The sequence below is a fragment of the Chelonoidis abingdonii genome, chromosome 9, assembly GCF_003597395.2.
Source record: "Chelonoidis abingdonii isolate Lonesome George chromosome 9, CheloAbing_2.0, whole genome shotgun sequence".
In the NCBI taxonomy this organism is placed as follows: Eukaryota; Metazoa; Chordata; order Testudines; family Testudinidae; genus Chelonoidis; species Chelonoidis abingdonii.
The window spans coordinates 71,224,629-71,247,295 of NC_133777.1; the positions used below are offsets into that span (position 1 = coordinate 71,224,629).

A 22,667-nucleotide genomic window follows, 5' to 3' on the forward strand; every position below is an offset into this window, starting at 1 on the left:
AAAGCGTCAGTGTAATCAGGGTGGCAGCGCTGGGAGGCTGCACGCTACACCCGTAAAGGATGTGGTTTACATGCAGCGCTGGGAGAGCTCTCTCCCAGTGCTGCTGCTCTGACCACACTCACACTTCAAAGCGCTGCCAATTCGAAGTGTAGCCACACCCCCAGTCCAACCCCCTGCACAAAGCAGCACCAATCCTCAACTAAATCATCCCAGCCAGGGCTTTGTCAAACATAGGTCTGTGCAAGCCAATGTACTTTCCCCCTTGCACTATAACAAGCAGCAGTTAGTTAGGAACTAAAAAAAACATTGGCAAGTCCGAGGCCTGTTTGCTTATTATTGTGTGTTGCAACAGTGCCTAGAGGGCCCAGTCTGCTGTGCTAGGCGCAGTACAAACACAGAACAAAGAGATGCACCCGCCCCACAGCATTCAGTTGACAATGCTTGAAGCTGAGTGCAGTTTCCACGAATGCTTGGGGGCTGCATGTCAAGAGTAAATTGCATGGACAGAGCTGTATGGAGGGCCCGGATTTGAACAGTAGGGTGCTGCAGGTCAGGCCTTGAGGGGCACTGGCAGAGCTGTGCGTAGAGCCCAGGACTGGAAAAGAAGACAATCTTGTGGAGCAGGAGTGAGCTGCATGAGATAAAGACCAATGCTTAATTTGTAATGAAAGAGGTGTCCAGACTCAAACTTTTTTTTTTTACATTCATAATTGATGCAGCAAGCTCAGAGGTGCTGGGGCTATGGACTGCCAAACTGACAGGTGCCAGGGGTAAGCACTGGTGAGGGCACATGCAGTCATGTCTCTTGCACAACTCCTTGGCACGGGGTTTGCATTTTGCTCCTTGCGCTGCATCCAAACAGCGAGGGACTTTCACTCCGTTTCCTTCTGAAGGGAGTTTCCATGCCATTCGCCTTTCCTCCGAGTGCATTGCCCCAGGCGTGGGCCCGTCCGCTGCACGCCCATCCACCCAGCTCCTGGAGCAGCTCGCCGCTGCTGTTTGGGGTGGGTGCCGCGTGTCATTGGCCAGCCGGCTGGAGCACGTGGGGCTGGGTGCAATCTGCAGGCTCAGGCTTGGATGGGAGGGCGCCCGTCTGACTCACTCACTCGCTGACTTTAATCCCTCTGGAGGAGAAGTCGGGACATAAACAGACTTGAGGAGCGAGTCCAGCGGGACGGGCCAGGGAGCGGCGTAGAGCCGGAGTGGCGAGCCTGAGCCCGAGCCCAAAGGGAGGGAGATGAAGGAATCGAGCCCTTTGCGGACGTTGTTCGGTGCCATCCTCGCTGTTTCAGTGGTTTTAGCTGTGACGGGTGAGTCTGGATCATAGGCTCAGTTTAACTTCTGTATTTGGGGGTGGGGGGCAGCTCCAGTCTGGCCAATGGGGCTGTGCGTGGGGGCCAATTCTGTACCTGTCTGAGGCTTGTCGTTTGTGGGGCAGCATCCCCTCCTGCCCCCCTAACTACGCCTATGGTTTGGATCATTGGCCTCTCCCTCCTCCCACCGTCTGTCCTGCTTCAAGATCTCCCGGGTGTCTCACACTCAGGCTGAAAATCCGCGCTGGCATGGGGGGCCATACCCAGCCTGGCCCGCCTGCAGCTGCAGATCAAAGTCTGGGATTCTCTGGCTGTGGGATTCGCCTCGTCCCCAGGTGTGGGGGTGGAGAGGGCCAAGTAGCGGTTGGTAAATCGCCTTCCACTTCTGGCTGATGTTGAGAGCTGGGAGAATGGGCCCCTGGGATGACAGCAGGAGGGGTATGGCGCTGCACGGCGATCGCTCAGCATTTCTGCAGTAAGACCCCCACTAACACCCAGCTCTTAGCACCTTTCCTCGGTAGTGCTTCACTGGAGTGAGTGCACGGCAGCCCACCCCGTGGAGTCAGGGTCGCTGTCCCCATTTTACAGAGGGGGAGATGAGGCACAGAACAAGGTCACAGAGCAGGGAGAGGCTGTGGGTACAGCTCTGCACTCACACCCAGCGGCTGGAAATAGAACCTAGGAAGTTTGGCTCCCAGCTTCTAGCCACTCGCTACACAAGCCAATAGTCCTGACAGACACCCCAGGCCCCAATTGTCTCTCCCAGAGCTGGGAAGAGATCCCAGGAGTTGCGGCTGACAGACCTCTGCTCTAACTATTAGCTAACGCTTCCCTCTTATATAACAAAACACCCTGCCTTGTTTGCACGGCCCTTAGCTGGGAAGGGAAGACTGGGCATGCTGTGAGCACAGGGCTGGCGAGAGACAGGGCAGTGGTGAAGAGGCTGTACTTTGGGGGTGGAAGGTAGGGATGGGATGAGGGGCTGAGAGGGTGGAATATGGGAGAGGTGAGCGACAAGATGTGGGATGAAACACTGGGAGTAGAGGGAAAAGACGGGGTGCTTGCTGGAGCAGTGGGGGGCCCTGGGGCAGTAAGGGACCGAGGCTGGCACAAGGGCAGTGGGGGACCTGCAGGTTGTGCTGTCAATTTTGGTTGGGAGGGGCACCCATTTTCCCTTCCCAAGACAGTGTCTTGGACTGCTCTGGGCTAGGGCTGGGATACGGAGCCCAGAGCCTCACAGGACATTATTTTTGTCTCCTGCCAGTTCTTGGGGCCACATAAGCAAACATTTCCAAACGTGGCTGGTGATTTTGGGTGTCTCAGTTGGGAGCCCAGTGTGGGACAGCTGGGGTCTGATTCTCAGGACACTTACAGCTCCAGTCAAAGGCAGTGGAGCAGGAGGTGCTGCATGGCTCTGAAAATCTGGCCCCAGCTGTCCCAGACACTGAGGCACCCCAAATCACTGGGGGCTTTTGAAAATTTGGCCCTTCCAGTGCCTGCTAACAATGGGGTGTGGCCAATGAGACCTGCTGGAAATAGGAGGGGGCCCATTCTGCCCCTGCCCTGGGGAGGAATGCGGTAGAGTGGTCTTTCCAGCCTAGTCTCCTCTGCCTGGTCTCCTCTGCCTTGCCGTGTCCTGGCCCCAGTGTGAACCAGATGCTCCTGTAGTGGAGGCAGCTGGCACAGCAGATGCTTGGGGGACACACACTTGTCACCCATGTGTCTCTCTAAGTAACCAGTGCCTCTCTGTGAACAGACCCAGTGCTGTGTGCAAAGCCTTGGCCAGCTGCCTTTAAGGATCCTTGATACTGAGTGTCCGGGTGCCCAGGAGACTTGAGGAGCATGGGGCAAGTAAATAGCCCCACTCCTTGATGAATGAAATGGGCAAAGACATCCCCACTCCCCATTGGCCCTTCAGCATCTCCCTCCTCCTCCTCTGTTGTAGCTCATGGCAGTGCATTGATGGAAGATGAGGTCATGCAGAGCCAGGCTGGGCGGCACATGCAGCAATTTGACCTGGTGCCCAAGCTCTTCCGCTTTCTCAGGCTGGGCTAAAGGAGCAGCAGCAGCTTTTCTGAAGCATCCAGTTAACCCAGGCTGGACTGCTCCATCTGCCACGAGCACACCCTGCGGATGTGGAGGTCTGGGATGTGGGATTAGTTCTGAGGAGCCTTGCTATTAAAAGACTAATTAGTAATAACTCCCTGAGCAGTGGCTTAGGCTAATGAGAGCCGTGCTGTTCAGTGCAGCTCTGGGCAGTGAGCTCTCAGCTCATTAACTACCCATACAGGTAGTGGGGGAGGGGGGGCAGGGGAGGTTGTCTCTGGAGTCTCCACCTGAGCTAATCCCCTGCTCTAACGTGCCGATGTGGCAGAGAGAAGCTTGGTGTCAGGAGACAAGCTGCCCCAGTGCTTGCTAATGAGAGATGCAACCTTTCACACAGGGGTCACCCATTTGAATCTGCCCAGGTCAGCAAGGAGGGCCCTAGAAGTTATACCCAGCTGCCAGCTGTTTGGCAGACCCCCTCTCCCGCTGTGTGAAATGAACTGGTGGGTTTCAGCCAAGCTCCCGGGCACAGCCAAAATCACTTTCACAATTGGCTTCTGGGCTGGCAGTGTCATTAGTGAAACCAGGGGCTGAATGGCTCTAGAGGAGTTTCCCTCATGCCCCTGTTGAGGGTGCGGAGGCCTCACTGGCTGACAGGGGATGGGGCAGGAGGAGCTTGCCCTGTACTGTGTGAACTACACCTATCCTAGGAATGGAGATTTTCCATCTCCAGGGGAGTCACTCACAGAGTGGGGTCCTGGGCAAATGCTGGTCTGCTGCACAGAGCCATCTGCGGATGGGTAGCAGGTGGGAAGACTTCTGTTGGGCACTACTTGAGGCAGATGCCCTGATGGACCCTGGGGGCCTCTCCCTGCACCCAGGAAATGGACACAGACAGGAAGTGCCCTCTGGGTAAGATGCATTTTCTTGGGGCAGGTCTGAGCCGCTTGGGGGGCTGACCCCTCTCGTGCTCACTTGCTGTTTGGAGCAGCAGCTGGCCCTGTTTCTAGGCAGTGATAGGCCACTGGCCTGTACCCCTTCTGCTCCACTCAGCTTCTACTGGGCTTCCAGAGTGTTTGTTCCTTAGGAGATGCTGGTTTTTCAATCTTTCACAAATATAAACCGTCTTAACTGAAATATCAGATACTTGGCCCATCTGATTCCTGGTGTGAGTGCATCTGATGCTCTGTTCAGCTTGCCCCATTCCGCTCTGCTCCCTGCACTGCTTGGATACAGGTCTAGGGGGTGGAAGGAGGAATGTTCGCTCCTCCACTTACTCCTCAAGGAGGGCAATGTTGGCTATAAGTCCACCCCTTCCTCCCAGGAAGTTTGTGGTCATTTCACAGCTGCCCCTGGCCCAGTGAACTAGGAGGAATGGGTTGGAGCAAAGCACATTTAGGCTGAATAATAGGGATGTTCCCAAAGAGTGAGATCTGCATGATGGAAAACAGATTGCCTAGGGACAAAGCCATGGGGCACAGACTGAGGAACCAGCTGCCCTGGTCCCCAGTGCAGGATGATCAAGGTGTGGAGGGGGCAGGACGTGGGAGATGGGGGACTGACACTGTCAAATGGCAAGATGTGGGGTGACATGCTGGGAAGATTGGTGGCTCACTAGCGCAACCGGAGTCAAAGCAAAGGCCCAGTTGCAGAACAGTGGGCACTGATGGTTCCCCTCTCCCTGAGCCTCCCACGCCCTTCTGCTCCTAGCACGCCTCACCTTAGGCATTACCCTGCAGTGCTGAAGGAGATTGAGACATTCAGGCACAAGAGGAGAGCTTGAAACTCCTTGGGGAACTTACGAGGGACTTTGGTCTCCTAGGCAGACGCTGTGGAACTGCACTGAGAATGTAGGTCGGGGCCATGTGCACTGTGAGGGTGGGAGCTGGGCAAGTTCCCTCCTCCCATCTCTGCCGGTGCCCTCTGTTCTGACTGCTCTTCCAGTTCTGGAACCCCATACATAGCTCTGCCAGTGCATCTGGATCCTGCCCTGCAGCATCATGTGTGAACCCAGCCTGGGGCCCCCCACTCAGCTGTGCCACTGCACTTCAGACTGTGCTGCACCCAAAGTAACATGGATGAGCTCTGAAAGGCAGGGTATCTGCGTTTGAATTTTCCTGCAAGATCAGATTTCAGTCAAAAACCTGGATCTATAGCTGGCTCATGTGTGGTTTCCCTGGCAGTTAGTGTTTGTAATGACTTGTGGCCTTGGTTACAGGTGACTTCTGTGATGTGAACCACTGTGAGAATGGGGGTACCTGCCTGACTGGTAGCAATGAGACTCCATTCTTCTGTATCTGCCCTGAAGGTTTCACTGGGATTGACTGCAATGACACAGAGAAAGGTACAGCCCATGCGGGAGGCGGGTCCAGATGCTCCAAGACTGGAATCTCATCTGTATGTGATTGTGGTGCATCAGCAATAACACAATAACACATAATACGTGGATCTGTTGGATCCACGTATGCTTTCCCATGTACTGACCCTGTCCACTGGCTGCTTCCAAGTTCCAACCCTGCCGATGATCTGTGCAGGGTGGTGTTATAAAACTGGTGCCTATAACAAGGACATGAACACAGGTAGATCTTAGACTCTTAGGATGAGCTTCTTCTCATGGGGAAATAACTAACAGACTGTCAAAGTATGTGTCATGCATTTCTCTAGTGATTGGTCTACTGCAGGATAACATTGTACTTCTGCTACCTGGCAATGGAGTGGTAGAGATCTCTGTTATGGAGCCGAAGGTCCAGTTTCAAACACCGATGACAACCAGTGCAGGCTTATACCAGATTCACACACACCACAGGAGCACTAACCCAGAGCCAAATGCAGCTATGTCAGATCCATGCAGGACTTGAGGTTGTTAGGCTTATAAGATGCAAACAGAATCTTTTAAAAGGTGATAACACAATACGCTGCATTTATTGAGAGTACAATTTGAGCATTGAAATCAGCGTGTGCTTCCATTCACTCACTCACTCTCACACCCACTCTGCCACCCTCCAAAAAAGTTCTGCAGCTGGATCTTATAGTTACCAGTCCTTAGTGTGGCTCAGTCAGTTCCAGTGGCCAGCTGAAACTGCACACGAAGGAGGGGGAGCTGGGCTCTGTCGAACGCATTCGAAGCTCCGATGTTGATTCAGAACAAACCCAAAGTCCCATGGCAATACACCCTTCTTTTATGGTGATAAGTTCCCATACAAGTCTATGGACCTTCCTGTGTCACACTGGAGCTGTCAGTCATGAGGTATTCAAGGTTGCTGTTTAGCATTATTTTGAGTTGTTCCGGGGAGGATCCGCAGCTGTTTCTTATCTGTCCATTTGGCTCAGCTCCTTATCTCGTCCTTGCGGTGTTATGCCTTTGCTTTAGGGTTGTCAATCTGCTATCCCGTAATAAAGTTGGTGCCTCTCGACTCCTCCACTCCCTTCTTGACCATCCGGCCCAGCTGTCCTGTCTCAGTCAATCACCGTACATTCTTCATTCACACCAAACCGTAAATAAGGCAATTACAGCCATAAAACTTCTATCAACACAATCAACAAAGAATAAACTCAGAACAATTTACTAATTCAAGGCAACAATTTCATCTTACTAATTCAAAACTACCAAAATGGAGTATAAGGCAAAATAAGCCAAATGGAGTACAATTTTACTTGAGAGGAGTGCAATTTTACTTCAGACAATTTCTTCCCATTAGGCTTTTGGCCTACAGGGTCACCAAGTCACAGTAACAGGCGTGCTAGTGCCAGAGCCCTGCAGCCTGGGAACCGTGTGGATTCTTCCTTTCCCTGGTCCCATTTGACAACTGTTTGCTTCCTCTGTTTCTTTCCCCAGGCCCGTGCCACTCTAATCCCTGCCATAACAATGGCGAGTGCCAGCTGTTGCCCAACCGGGGCGATGTCTTTGTGGAATATGTCTGCAAGTGCCCTGCAGGGTATGCAGGCACCCACTGCCAAAAGAGTGAGTAAGGGCTGCTTCTGTGAGGGTGGCACCAAGCACTGGCTCTGGCGGAGATGGGGACATGAGAAAAGACCTCCCTTCAGGAGGAGCTGCCGAGGTGGGAGGGGAGCATGGAGACCAGATGTCCATGGGGTGGATTGTGTTTGTGTATGTTAACCCAGTTACCTTCCACGTATTGTTGGGGTGTGTGTAAGTGACTAATCCAGCAAAATACCCCGCTGGGTTTGTTTCCACCAACTCATTGGATGTTTCTCACCCTGAGCTCCTGGGAATGCACTGGGCAGCCTCACATGATGACTCTCCCCTCACATGCCTCTGAAATAACTTGCTGGCTCTGGTGCCTGCTAGAAGAGGTTATGTGATTCCATCTGTTCTGCAACAGCCCAGCTGTCAGATTTGCTCTGGATCGCTGGTTCTGGAGCTGTCCCTGGAAATCTGGGAGCTGGAGTGGGAGGGGAGACCTACGGACTAGCATGAGGTGGGGTGTGGGAGCTGGTGCCACTTGGGATAAGTAGGCCAGCACCAGGTGAGATGCAGGGACTAGTCTTGGGTGGGATGTGGGGAGGTGCCGGAAGAGATGGAAGTACTGGGTAGGATGCAATTGCCTACTCTTGATAGGATGTGGGGCCAGGTGATGAGTACAATGTCGGACCAGAGCCAGGTGGCATGCAGGGGCTGGCACCAGGTGGGATGCAGGGTTCAGCATTGAGTGCACTGAGAGAACTATAGAAATGAGAAAGATACTGAGGGAGAAGGCTGTGCAAAGGGTGTGTCTGGCCTCTGCATCTTAACCATAGCCCGGTCAATGGCAATTCTGCTTTTAGGACACCTGGGGCTCTGCCTGCTCTGGAGGGGAATTTGTGCATCATCTGCAGTGTAGAGTGGGATCCTCCCCAGAGCTTCACACAGATGCATAGAAGAACCAGTGCCCCTAAGCTCAGTCCACTCCGGTAGGAGAGGCTCCCTCCCCCAGTGGCACAGCTGGGCATCTCAGCTAGAACCCCACTTCTACAAGCCGCCTGGCATGCACCTGAGGGCTAGTATGAATGCAGTTTGGATTAAAATGCTCACTTAGCTTGCCAGAGCAGCTGCCTGCTGATAACTCTCTGCATGGGTGACGGGATTCCCTGTCCCACCATGTGGTGCTGGGTTTGAGACTGGGGAGCAGAGTCTCTCTCTCATCTTCTTCACTCCTATCTCCCCTAGACGTGAATGAGTGCTCCTCACAGCCATGCAAAAATGGAGGCACCTGCCTAGACCTGAATGGTGACTATGCCTGCAAATGCCCCTCTCCATTCTTGGGGAAGACCTGCCATGTCCGTAAGTCCCTGACCATGACAAGCGGCTACAGATCCTGCTCCCGCCCCCCCCGAAAACTTCCCGTTGCCCTTCTCTGCTCTCAGCAGTACCCACAAGCACAAAGGAGGCATTGTTGGTTGGCATTAGTTAAAACGGAGGTTGATGGCTTTTGAAGTCAGCTCCGTTGTTGTCTATGTGCCCCCTGACACTGGAGATCCCAGTGCTAATGGAATTAGTGCTGGAGGAGGCAACCTGGAGAGAGCATTGAATCCCCTATGGAGGATCTCCTGCTCTTCTCACATCTCATGACTCTGGGATAGTCCCAGAGACTGGATCATAACCCATCACAGAGGGGGCTTTCCCTTTTTAGGTCTCTTTACATCTTGTTGCTGTGATGGGACAGCTGTGGTGGCTGGATTGTGGAGAAGGGAGGTTCATACAAGGAGCGTTCCCTTTTCAGGCTTTCCAGGCCTGTGATGGTGGTGAAAACCTGCATGGAGAGCTCTGCACACACCTGGACATCTTCTCTGAGAGTGTTCAACACAGTTGCTGACCAACTGGGCCTGAACAATCTTGGTTCAGGAAGTGCTGAGGGCATGGCTGTGTTGAGGGGTTAGGGTGAAGCCAGATGTGGCTGGGGAGCAGGAAATACCAGCCACCTTCTCATTTTAATGAGACACCAAACCAGTGCCCCAAGTGGGCAATGAAGGTCCCTGCTTTGGTCTAGTTTCCATTTCATACCCATGAGACAAGAAGTCTCTCCAGAGAACCAGGAATGTGATGGTCCGAATGTCACCTTCTCTTTGTCTCTTGTTCTCCTCCTCCTCTCTGTTCTTGTTTTTCCTTTACCGGTGACCTGCCCCTCTTCCTTTTCATTCCCAATCTCCCTCCCCTTTCTTTCCCCATTTCCCCTTCTTTTCTCCAGGCTGTGCTGTTTTGCTGGGCATGGAGGGAAGGGCCATTGCAGATGCCCAACTCTCGGCTTCATCTGTGTACTATGGGTTCCTAGGCCTGCAGCGCTGGGGTCCTGAGCTGGCCCGACTCAACAACAATGGAATTGTCAATGCCTGGACCTCCAGCAACTATGACAAGAACCCCTGGATTCAGGTACTAGCTGGTTGGAACACACAACCTTTCCCTTGGGTGGGTCATGAGTTCATTGCAGAACAGGCTTCCTCTGAAGCACTAAGCACTGGCCAGTGCTGGACACAGTATGCTGGGCTTGTTAGAACACTGGTTTGTTCTCATGTGTCAGTTCCTACCAGCACTTCCCCATGCTCCAGGGCTGGGACTGGGGGACTGCTCAGAATTCTGTTGGCCAGTGGGAATGTGAACCCATTGTCTTATTCCCTGCTGAAATCTCCACCTTGGAGAAGGAGCGGTTTCAGATGGGAAACCTCCTAATGTTAACATGACTATAAGAAGGGAGTGTCCCAGGGCAGCATCCCTTTGGAGGCAGCTGGCACTTCTTGATGCAGGATGCTCAATCACCTGGGAGGAGGCAGTCAGGAATCACCTTGCATTGCTCTGCAGCAATGCTCTCTCTGGTAGTACAGATGGGCCTCCTTCCCTCTTTGATCAGAGGTCTGGGATCATGGTGTGAGGCTGTGGGGATGGGGAGTTCTAGCACAGGAACAACGGGGCAGCCTGCAGATGGACAGAGCACTCATCACAGGACAGCCCCTTTCAAGGGTGCCGAGGCTGAGTTGATTCCCAGGAGTCCAGCTGGGCTGCAGGTCACATAGACTAATACTCTATGGGAGACTTGGGAGGCCAAGGCTGTAGCGCAGACCATACTCTGTGTTAGGCTTGTTAGCATGTTCCCCTTCCCATCCAAGTAACCCTATGTCATGCCACAGGTAAACCTGCTGAGGAAGATGCGGCTGACAGGGATCCTCACGCAGGGTGCCCGCCGTGCGGGCTGGGCTGAGTATGTCCACACCTTCAAAGTCGCGCACAGCCTGGATGGACGCGTGTTTGTGTTCTACAGGGACGAGAACCAGGATCGAGACAAGGTGGGTACTGCAGTAATGGGCCTGCTGCCTCCAAACGTGGGAGGGAAGTGTGTGTGCGTGTGTGGGGCGGGGGGGCTGTGTCAGTGTGGGGCAAGGAGATCGATGCACTGGGGGTGTTGGCACATGGGTATGTTACCACTGTGAAATTATAGCACTGGCGGGGGTGGCATCTGCTCAGAGGAGATGCTGTGTCGTTGCAGGGGCTGCAAACAGGATCGAGGGGGTCTCAGAAAGGTATTGAGAACAATAAATACCTGCGGTTTCATAATAGTATAAATGACACACATTACACCTGCCTGCACAGAGCACAGCAACTAGTCAACAACATTCAGAGAATCCCTGATTTGTGACTAACACCCCAAGTTTGCTTTGCTCTGATTCACAAGCTTCTGGGCAGCCTCCGAGTAGTACGTCTCCTGTTTAAAATGTTTGTCAACCTATCAGGGAGCAGGCCCAATGCCCCGTTTCTTGGGTGACCAGCCACACAACAAGAAGAGCAAACAGTGACCAGGCAAAGTGAAGAGTACATCAACTCCCTAAAGCTGTCGATGATTTGTTCAGCCCCATCAGACCCGTCTTGACAGCAGATACATTTGTGGGAAACAGGACTGGTCTTCGAACAATTTGCTAGGGGGGCTGAACTGGTAACAAATAAATCAAGCATCTGTACTATATACTACAGTGTACAATACTATGTATGTATATATTTACAGAACCAGTAGCACATCTATACTGTATCTACTTCCCTATAAGTCACCTGATGTATAAGCTGACCTACTAATTGACAGCAGTGTTCCCAGCTCTCAGGATTTTATCACACATCTTGTGATAACTGGTGTACTTCTTAAAACCCCAGCTGCTGTGATCCTGTGACTATATGAGAATCTCATCCTTCATTTAAAAAAAAAAAAATTATAACCCTCATGGTTGCAGAGAAAAGCATGTAAATGTGACCCCAGTGCACTCTAAAGCAGTGGTTCTCAAACTAGGGCTGTCGATTGTTCAGGGAAAGCCCCCGGCAGGCCGGGCTGGTTTCTTTACCTGCCGCATCCGCAGGTTCAGCTGATCGCAGCTCCCAGTGGCCACGATTTGCCGCTCCCGGACAATGGGAGCTGCGGGCAGCGGCGACCAGTACCGCTTCCTGCAATCCCATTGGCCTGGAGTGGGATCCAGTGGGAGCTGTGATTGGCTGAACCTGCAGATGCAGCAGGTAAACAAACCGACCTGGCCCGCCAGGGGCTTTCCCTGAACAAACAGAGGCCCTAGTTTGAGAACCATTGCTCTAAAGGGTAAAAACAAAACGAAAAACAACAACAAAACAAACACAAGACAAGTGGATAAAAAGAATCCAACATTTCTTGTTTTAAAACAATCTCATGATTTTTAAGCCAATCTCATGTTTTTTGGGGCTTTACTCATGATCTTGTAACATTTTGGTTTGGCAACACTGAGTCCAAAGCATTCTTCAGTGTTGGTGGTGAGTTGTTCTGTCGCATGGCTTTTGTTATTGAGTCTACAAGATAAAAATCGGACCGATGAGTCAGAGATTACTATGGACAACAGTCTAGGGTAGAGGACTTGATATTGGCCCCCATTCCTGGCCACTAAACACACTCATCTTGGCCTGTGCCTTTGCAGGTTTTCCCAGGGAACACGAATAATGATGGCATGAAGTCCAACGTGTTCAATCCTCCGATCACAGCCCAGTACATCCGCATCTACCCTGTGATGTGTCACAGGGCCTGCACGCTGCGCTTTGAGCTGGTTGGCTGCGAGTTGAATGGTAAATGTCTACTGGGCCAAGGATATAACCTTCAGCTCTGGGGCACTCACGCCCGTCTGTTGGATCTCTGAGGCGGGTGGATGTGCATGTCCACAGCACAGGCTGGGATCTCATCAGATCACACATGCTGGGCTGGGTCAGTGCTTGGATGGGTGACCTCTAAAGATATCCCAGATGTAGGAACTGGCTATTGAGACTCAGTAGGGGGTGTTCTTCCCTCTGTCAGTGCTTACCTTAGTGTCCCAATGTGGCACTAGAAGGCGCTGTGCTGCAGGGAGTTGTGCGGGCGACTTGGTAGGGGAGGTGCTATCACCTTGGAGTCATTACTGATCCCAGTGCAGTGCTATGGGATTTTGTGCTGCTGGAGGTGTTGCCTTTCTGATGACACCTGACAACCCTGAGTTGTGAAAGATCCGTTGGCTCTTTTTGTGAGAATAGAGTCTCAGCCAAATCACATCCTAGATAACAACCTTCTACTCCCTAAATCCTTCCCAGGCAGTCTCAATTAGGATCATTCTGCACTCCGTCCCAAACCCCTTAGTGCTGCTGTGCGGCTGTTGAACAGCTGCTGAGATCATTTCCCTGCTAGCTGAAACAGCTTCTGTAAAGTTTGCAAAATTCTTTAGGATCAAAGTCCTCTAGAAAATGTAACTTAGCAGTAGGCTCAGCCAATCAGATATCTCACTTGCTAGCTCAGCATTCCTAACAAGACACGTGCTAGGCAGTGCTTGGCATAATGGGCCTAGTTCCGAGTCTCTGCATTGCTCCAGGATTGCTATTCTGGGTGAAATGTTGTACGTTGTGTGTTTGTCCGGTCAGTGCTGTTGGGGAGGCTGGGAATGAGCCTCTGTTGCCTGGCTGTTTGGTGGTTCCGGTGTATTGCTAGTGGGATTGGTGTGTCCGTGTCACAGCTGGGGACTTCAGCAGAGGCCAAGGATCAAATGGGGCATGGACACCAGCTTCCCCTTAGGGGCGAAGGGCCAAGAGCAGAGTGGAGGGGGAGTTAAGCTTGTCCTGCCAAGGCCCATGCTGGAACTGCTCTGGGAGAGAGAGCCCCCCCGCAGGAATACCAGAACAGGGGTCCAATCCCTGGGAACACCAAAGGGAAGCAACTGGAATTAGTCTATATGGACACAGGATCTGGAGTTCATCTGGAGCCTTTCAGGGAAAGTGGGTAATGCTCGGGTGGGGACTAGACGTGGCCCTGGGGCCAAACGCTGGCTGGCAGATCTGGGCCTAGCTACTTTGGCATTGGGAGCTCAAGTCTAATTCCAGTAGCGTCTGTGCTTTGGTTTTCCATCCCCTCCTCCCCACACACCAATCTTCTCTTTGTCTGCATCAGTGACCACAGTGACACCCACTGGTAACAATGAGAATTGCAGGGCTGGTCACATCTTCCTGGCTGCAAGGTTACAGTGTGAACTGGCCCGTGGAACAATCCAGCTAGGCGCTGCTCCACCTTCCCTACTTGGGGGGCTTGCAAGGCCTCAGGCAGCCTCCACACTCCAGCCTGGGGCTTGTTTCCCTATGACAGTGGTTTTAAGAGGCTTCTCTAGAATAGGGGTTTCTACTGAGCCCAGAAGGAAAAGGGACCTTGCCCCTGGAGTGGGCTCTGCACATACAGCCTGGGAGCTGTGTGCTGTGCTTAGAGAGGAATGGCCCTCGGAAAGGACTGGGCACCGGGTCTCAGGCTTCAATCACATTTCTGGAGGGGCTGTACTGACAATATTGTCCCTATAGCCCTCCTGCAGCAGAAGGCGCTGCCACACAGTGAATGGTCCTCCCAGGGGAAATTAGGCAGAGAATAAAATGCAGAACTGGGAAAAATGTAAACCCACCCAATCCAATGACCTCTATTGCCTTCTCGAGAGGGACAGGGAGTTTTGAGGTCCCAGCTCTGTGTATATTTGGGGTTCCTGCTCTGTACTCATGGCTCAGTGCTTTTTATGCCTCTACATTTGTGGTCTCTGCTCTTTGCATCTTTGGTGTCCCTGCTTTGTATTTATCTGGGATTCCTGGGATCCTGCTCAGTGTCTGTTTGGGATTCTTGGGTCCCACTCTTTGTTTGTTTGGGATGACGATGCTGCTGGACTCCTCCCTTTCACTGTGTCTATAAACCATTGTGTTACAGTGTATTTCAACACGGCAGGTTGTTCGGAGCCGCTGGGCATGAAATCCCGCTTGATCTCTGACCAGCAAATCACAGCCTCCAGCATTTACAAGACATGGGGCATCGATGGCTTCACCTGGTATCCACATTACGCCCGCCTAGATAAGACAGGCAAGACCAATGCCTGGACTGCACTCAACAACGACCAGTCTGAGTGGCTGCAGGTGTGTCTCCATCTATCATAAGCATCTTTCCCAAATCTGGACCTTAGCGTCCAGAAATCTGGGTGCCGCTGATGGACAAAACAACCCTAAAGCTTAAATTACGCAGCTGTAGATCCTGATCCGCTGCACAGACAGAATCATGCCTGCATCAGATCTCCCCAAAACCTTTCCCCTCGGACTTCGTCAGGACCCCAAGACTCACGATTCCCTGTAAGTTCTCACACTAAAGGGAAATAACAGCTTCCCTTCCCTCTCTCTCCTCTAGCCTAGAATTTCCTCTCGGCGCTAATATGACGATTACGGATGCAACCTCTCCCTTTACATCACAACATACCAATGTAAGCATTCTCACTCTCTTCCACATATAAACAACCACCCATTATACAGAGATAACAGAAAAGAGTTATCTACTCTTCCCCCTTTGTCGTGTCTCCCTCCAATCCACATTTCTCTTGTGGTAGCTGCAAGTGAATCACCCTCATGTTGATCTAACGCAAGAGACATTTCACCTACCCTCATTCCTTAGCTACCCAGAGTAAGAAAAAAATAAGCATCAAAACAGTCCTTAAAAGTAAAATTGAATATATAATAAGAGAAAACAAATATTGCTTAAATGATGATCTTGTATAAGGTTGACAATCAAAGCCACAGCGTCTCAATTGCTACAAAGAAAGAATTATGAATACTAACATAGGGTTTTCAGAAAAGAGATACAATTTAACATTCACGAAGCAAACTACACATGTAAATACAAAAAAATAACATAGTACAGCCTATTGATTACTTCGTTACACTTTGTACTTTACAAACTTGGAAACTGATACGTATTAGAACTTGAAGATAGAAAAGATCCCCTCCTCACTAGCTGCAGAGCCAGACAAAAGACACAACCCAAACATTCCACTGCCCTCAGCTTTGAAAATTCCGGTGTTCCTTGCATTGGTGTCCCGCTGGCATGGTTTTTGTTCTCTTGTTAATGTCTTTTAACTAGGTAAAGGAAACATTAGACTCCTTAGCTATCTGTTTATGACACTACCAACCGTTTTCACTAGTGGCTCTCCCATGCAGGGGAGATAGGGAAGTCTGGGATGAACATAGGGCCCTTGGCCAGAGTACAGGCTCAATAGCAAAACTCTATATCGGATCCTCGTCCTTGGGAAGGCAACCTTGAGTTCTCCAGCCTCAGTTTCTTTCTCCAGTCTGTAAAAATGCGGGCTAAATTAGTTCGTGCAGCTGGCCTGAATGGACCACAATATCTCCTATTATGTGAAGGGCTGGATGTTGTGGGGTTACCAGGTCCGAAGGAGGTGAGCTTGGATACTGGGCAGTTGATACAAGCAATGGCTGGAGCCTTATTGTTTAGAAAAGCCTGTGATTGCTGTGTTTCTGTGTCATCTGGGATGGCAAAAAGGAAGATCTCAGCAAGGGATCAAAGACTCGTTGGACTCTAATCCATCTCCAGCCATAACTATTCCCTCTTTGCTCCATTCTCGAAACCTCTTTATTCTTTCCCCCCTATTTTCAGGGGCCCTGCTGCAAGACAAGGCCAGCCTAGATCGTGCTATTACCAATTTGTATGATGTGGCTGGAAGCGTGCTTGAAAGGTTGCAGTTTGAGTCGGGTCGCCGTGAGTTTTTGTGGTTTGGTGGCTGTTAAAAAAGAACCAAAACCCAACAGAAAAACACAAACAAAGCCAACCACCCAATGCCTGTGAAAAGGCATACAAAAAACCTAAATCACCTCTAAAAAAACAACAAACAAACCAAAAAAAAAAAGCATCCGCCATTTTGTCATAAGAAAGTTAAGGGAAGGGTTAATTTCCATTTACTGAAAGGGTAACAAAACTGAACCAAGAACCAATCAGAGAACTATTAGTAAAATAAGTAGCAAAAGGAAGCAAGAATATTGTATACTACGGGTGGGGGTCTTTGTTTTTTTTCCTCGGGGCTAATGAGGTAAACAGTTCCTTCTAACTCTCATCTATCGGTCATATTCACACAAAAGGTCTGTGGAGCAAAGGGAAACAAAGTATTCGGTGCTTCATTGGAGCTTTGTGTCTGTATTACAGATGTGGATTGCTGTGGGGTCTTTGTTGTTTCCTGCGGCTGTGGGGACAAGCTATTCTTGCTAGATTCCACATCTTCTCTCATCCTCTAAAGGCAGTGAGTTTACCAAAACGGAAACAAAGTAAGAATCGGTTATGAATATCTTTCTTTGTACTTACATGTTGTGTGATTGTGGCTAGGTTATTAATATTGGCTATTTTTTAAATTCAGACTGTTCGTTCATATTTTCTTAAGTTAGGAGCCTGTGTATAACTTTTTATGAAGTACTATTTCAGTTTCCTTTTTCTAATTATTATAAGCTTTCTTTTCAAAAAATTGGTGTGGATGGTTCTTTTTCTAGTACAGGCAGAGGAAATTGAACTCTGTATAGTAAATCATGTCCTCCCTCACGGAGAGAGGAGACGGGGAATGGCAAAGCCGAAGCGTGGTATTCTGCATCTCAATTGCTCCTGAGAGGAAAAGAACGTTGATCTCTTGGGAAGCAAAGAAACAGGTTATCTGGAGCCGGCGCCAGGGAGGGTTGGGGACACCAGAGAGAGGAAAGGGGGGTCAGGCCCTATCAATTCCTGACCTGGTGGCAGCCTATCAGATCTAAGCTGGAGATTAAGCTTAGAGGACTTCATGCTAGTACCTTATATTTGAACGCTAAGGTTCAAATCGAGGAATATTACTATGACACCATTCTGCATGGATCAGCCTATGGGAGCTTGGCTTAGCTCCTCTGCCACATGCCTGACCCTCCAGCTCAGAATTGGCTGCCACTTGGCCCCAGTTTCCTGTTCTGTGCTGGTTTTCCAGCCAGCAGAGTGAACCACGGGAAGCTCTCTCATCCCGTCCTGAAGCCAGAGTGGTTACTCCAAAGCCTGCCTACAGTTTGGTTGCTGGCCCAGGGGTGGGCTACAGGAGGGGCCAGAGACTCCTGCAGTGCAGGAATCTGTCAGGTTTCCTGTCATTACCCCAGGCCCCAGCTCCTTCCTCAGGTGATTTCAGAATCCTCTGTGGATGCAGCCTGGGCAGGGAAAGCGAGGTGCCATCCCTCCAAGCCAGAGAGTCTTTAGGGAGCTGAGCAGTCAGTCCTGCCCTTGGGACCCAGGCAGGGCCCTCCAGAACAAACCTTTCCCCAGCATTTGCCTTTATCTGATCTTCCTTGTAATGCTGTAGCATCCCAGACAGGTCCCTTTACCAGCTCCTCCCATTGCTGGGGTGTCTCTGGCCCTATATGAGATCTTTTGGTTCATATTCTTATGTAACCTGGCTGCTGCTCCCTTGTCTCCTGCCTGGCCCTAGGCTAGCCTTGTTCCCTGTCCACCTGTGAGAAGGCTCAGCATCAGCGATGGCACCCAGGCTGAGGGAAGGCAAAGAAAGCTTTGCATGCTGAATTGGGGGCTGCTCTGGGGCCTGGTGCACATTGAATGACTTGTGTGACTGCTCTGCAGCCCAGAATAGCTGGAGCACAAAGAGCTGTAGCCACTCCCTCTCCTAACCCTGAGCTGCCCACTCCTGCCTCTGACCACGCCCCAGCACACCCGTATACCAGGCAGGAGCGTAGGGTTGCCTGTGTTGGCTCTATGCCATCCCTGCACAGGGTATTCCTCAGGGGACTTTTCCACCCCCTCAATGCTCTGGGCTGGAGTAGGGGCAGAATCTGCCCATGTTCCCAGTCTGCCAGGTCGGCTATGTGATGCGTGCAGTAGGCTGTCCTCGGCAGTGGTGGATCTTCACTTAGCAAAGATGCACAGAACGGGAGTGGGTACATACAGAGCCCGGGACTGGAATAGCACAGGGTTGAGGGCCATCAGCAGAGCTGCATGGGCGAGGCTTGCATAGCTCTTGATTCTCTCAGCTTACTTGGGACCCGCCTCGCTTTTGGGGCAAAATGAGGGGATGTCCTTTGAAAATGCCCACATCTCTGGCAGATCGACCTGCTGACTCAGAAGAAGGTGACCGGCGTCGTCACCCAAGGGGCTCGGGATTTTGGGCACATTCAGTACGTGGCGGCCTACAAAGTGGCTTACAGTGATGATGGGACATCCTGGACCGTTTACAAGGACAACAGGACAAACAGCAGCAAGGTGGGTGCAGGGAAGGGGCTTCGGTAGCACAGGGGGAAACTACAAATCCCAGCATTCCCAAGGGGCTGGAATGAGAAGGCACCCAGACGGTGATGACAAAGGGTCAGAGGAGTGGTTTCACTAGCCAGAGAGCTGCTGGTGATACCACAGTACTTAGGTCATCAGCAAGGAAGGCCAGGAGACAAGAGCCGCTGTACCTGGGGTTTAATGAGGTAGATGTGGCAGGACCCTCATACTGACCAGCCTTGCTGTGTATGGAGGCACGGGGTGGGAACTGGTCAGCAGGGCACTTGGGCAGCTCTCCATAGGCCTGTGATCCTGTAGTGTGTCCTCTCCCACAGTGCCTGCAACCTGGCACTGCTCCCTCTCCCCTGGCAGGACCAGCTCCTCGTTCTAATGGCTTCTCCCCTCCCTCCGCAGATCTTCCAAGGAAACTATGACAACACCTCTCACAAGAAGAACGTGTTCGAGGTGCCCTTCTACGCCCGCTTTGTGCGCATCCTGCCCGTGGCGTGGCACAACCGCATCACGCTGCGCATGGAGCTGCTGGGCTGTGATGAGTAGTCTGCTGGGGACGGTGGCGTGGAAGGCAAGGACTGGGCTGCCGCCCGCCCCCGCTCCCCAGCCTCCCACTCCTGGCCTTTCCCCTGCACGCCTGCTGCTGTAACATCCCCCTCTCTGTGTCTCACCCACGCTGTCCCACGATGACGTCTGTGTCTGGTTCCTGGTCTGGCAGTGGGGAGGGTTGGAGAGGGGCAGTGAGTGCATGACTGTAGCTGAAGCTGATAGAAATCTCATGGGAGGGCTCTGGGTCCCCCTCACCTTTGCTTTAGAAGAGCATGTGATGGCCCCGCATTGGTGGGGCTACCATACTTGCACTAATACGCAGAGGCCCCTGGAGCTCTCTGGGCCCACAGCTCTGCACTTTAGGGGGCTGTCCCAGATGAGGGGCTCTTCCCCTCTGAGCCCCTTATGTTGGTCCAGGTGTTTCCCATCCAGGCCCTTACGGGGCTCCCTGCAAACAGAGGCCCTAGCAACCTCCATCAGATCCTGAAAACTACTCCCCCTTTTAGCTCTGCTTCCACTGAAGGGCCCTTATCAGTTAAGAGCTCTTCTGTCTCCATCACTTTCAGCGTTCAGGGGAGCCTTTGAGTGAGATGCCCTGGAGACGGGGCAGGCCCCTCCACTCATGGCCTCTGTCTCTCAAGCATAGGCAGGTAGCTGGCTTCCCCCTGACGTGTGTCGAGGGGAGAGGGAGCTTCCAGTTCTTTGGCTCCTAAAGTAATTCAGAAGGGCCCTCGGAAAGAATCTGTTGCCCCTGAGTGCACCGATCGATCACTGCCTCCTTGCAGGCCGCTGCTCGGCAGCAATGTTGCTGTGGGTCCTGTCAGTTCAGCATAGTGCCAAGGGAGTGATGAGAAGAGGTGGGGGCATAGATCAAGTCAGAAGTCACAGGGCTCCAGTGTGGGAAGAAGCTGGCAGCTGGGAATCTGTACACACAGGGCCTCTGGCTTTGCACTGCAGAAACTGCCTTTCTCCTGCAGGGCACATGGGCACAAAGGGGGAATATGTGTAATTTCTGTTGTAAAATCTTGGCAGGGCTGGGAATGTAGCCAGCGGTGACTGACCCAATGTCCAGCACCTGCCAATAATGCTCCAGGGCAGATACCGGTACATATGCTGCTCACAAACACTGCGGGCACAAGGACAGGGCAAGTGCTATCTGCCTTCCCACTTGTGGTCCCATGAGCATCACTTCTGATCACCCAACTGGCCAGGAATTCATACGGGAGAGCCCAGCCAACCTGCCAGTCACCACAAGGTTCTCGACCCCCACTGCCACCCAGAAGTGAAGCCCCGTGCCCCTGCCCAGGCAGCCATTGTTCCTGGGCTCCAGCCATTGTAGTGCATTATGGTGAGTCCACAGCCCAAACCCTCCAGTAGGCCAAAAGGCCAGCCCCAGCAAACAGTTTGTCCATGGTGCTTCTCGGTACTGAGTCCCATCTTGGTGCCCAGCTAAAGGAGAACCTAGAGATTCTCTAGCCATGTTTTCTGATGTTTCCTCAATTCCATCATCTTAGGACAGGGCAGAGCAGTGCAAGGCAGCAGTGGCACACAGAACAAATGGGGCTTCAGGTGCAAGGAACTCCCTAGCAGACAGCAAACCCTATGGTACAATCCTTGGCACAGAGGCAACTGGCAAGTTGCATGACACATGAAAGAGCCTGGGATGGGGATTCAGGGTGTTCTGTGCTGGTTCTGAACCAAACTTCTGCTGGAGTGCTCCAGGTCCTCGGAGCATCTTGTCTGTCCAGAATGTGTGTGTGGGAGGACACTTAAGTTACTCTATGCTGCTGCTCTGCCAAGGCCCCTGGCCTCCTCCCACTGAGGCTGCTCAGCTTGCATAGTAACTCCCCTTGCTTTCCCATGGGACAGTCCCAGGATGTTAATTCTGGGAAAGAGGGGCCCAAGCTCAGCAGTATCTTTATAACTCTTCCCCCATCATTGGGCAGAGGTTGTCCTCAACGGGGTTGGTGCCCATCGCAGCCTGTCAACACGCAGTCCTGGGTGCCTACTCGTGACCTGGGTTATGAATTCTGATTTTATTGTGAGTCTCATGCTATTTGGTGGTTTCTCAAAGCCCCAGCTCCTGGGGTCTGGTGATTACAGGAGAATCTCAGCTCTTACTTAAAGAAACAAAAAGTAGATTCTAGGCCTATTGACTGAAGAGAAAAGCTTGAAAACATGACCATTAAATGCTCCAAACCCAGAAGAACCCAACATTGGTTCTTTTTTAAATCTCAAGATTTTTAAGCCAAAATTTGAGTCTTTTTTAAATCTCAGGATTTTTAAGCCAGTCTGGTATTTTAGGGGGCCTGTCTCGTGATACTTGAGTGCTTTGGGATGGCAACATGGGTCCATCCATGCACGCTATCCACTACAAGAGAGAGAGGGGACAGACGGGCACAGGAACTGCACCACAGGGCGGGCCCCTCACTGACCTCACAGCATGGCAATGGCTTGGCGCCTGGCTGAGCAGAGGCTCTAGATTTGGGATAAGTCCCCTTTGGCAGGGACCTGACTTGAAGCGCAATACAGAGCTGGACCTTCTTCACGTGTGTTTGGGAGGGAGATGGGTTCTTTGGTGTAAGTGATGGAATGAGTGAGTCTTGGATGGGAAGGCAGCACACCCTGTAGGAGTGTTTGACAGTATTAAAACCAGCTGAAACTCATGTGTCCACCTGCTTATTTGGGTCTGTGACTCGGGTCTCACCTGGTGCAGTGCTGAACATGGAACAGGATTCTGCCCTGCTCCTCTGCCTGCGGCTGCACCCCACGTCACTCCCTTTGGCACTTCCCAAGCACGTGTCTCTTTAGAAAGAGCCAAGGGAAGTTCATGGAGGATAGGGGATGCCCCATGCCTCTGAGGCCTGGGATCCATGTCCCCACTGCTTCAAACCCATTCCATCCACAGCCTGCCAGTGTAGCATGGCACAGCCACTTCCCTCCATTGCTCATCTCCTGGGCTCTGTTTTGCAGCCAGCAGCAGCACTGAGCTGGAGGCCGGGCCACTGTCCGGAGCTGGGTACTGGCGTGGAACTCTGTCAGTTCCCTGAGTGTCCCCTTCAATCTATCACCATAATTACCCAATTCACTCAGCTCAGAGCCCTTGTGCTCAGAGAGCATCCGCTGGCTTGCTGCAGCCTGGGAACTCCCTCTGCTTGCCCAGCTCCCTTTTATCTCTGTGAATGCTCTGGGGCCTGGGATTAGCGTCGGA

At 51.9% G+C, this 22,667-nt stretch overlaps 1 protein-coding gene across 3 annotated transcripts; it reads left to right on the forward strand.

The window, feature by feature from the left end:
* The first annotated feature begins 1,064 nt into the window (after window positions 1–1,064).
* Window positions 1,065–22,122, forward strand: MFGE8 (milk fat globule EGF and factor V/VIII domain containing). Of its 3 annotated transcripts, none has more exons than XM_032806502.2 (10): window positions 1,066–1,310; window positions 5,578–5,703; window positions 7,195–7,320; window positions 8,527–8,640; window positions 9,545–9,726; window positions 10,479–10,634; window positions 12,273–12,417; window positions 14,549–14,751; window positions 18,734–18,889; window positions 19,310–22,122. In XM_032806502.2, exons 1-10 carry the CDS (start codon window positions 1,238–1,240, stop codon window positions 19,451–19,453), a joined length of 1,425 nt encoding a protein of 474 aa, XP_032662393.1. In that variant the 5' UTR covers window positions 1,066–1,237; the 3' UTR covers window positions 19,454–22,122. The 3 variants fall into 3 exon arrangements, with proteins under 3 accessions (XP_032662395.1, XP_032662393.1, XP_032662394.1); XM_032806503.2 differs by having other exon boundaries at window positions 1,067–1,310; window positions 14,567–14,751; XM_032806504.2 differs by lacking the exon at window positions 8,527–8,640 and having other exon boundaries at window positions 1,065–1,310.
* Window positions 22,123–22,667: the final 545 nt, after the last annotated feature.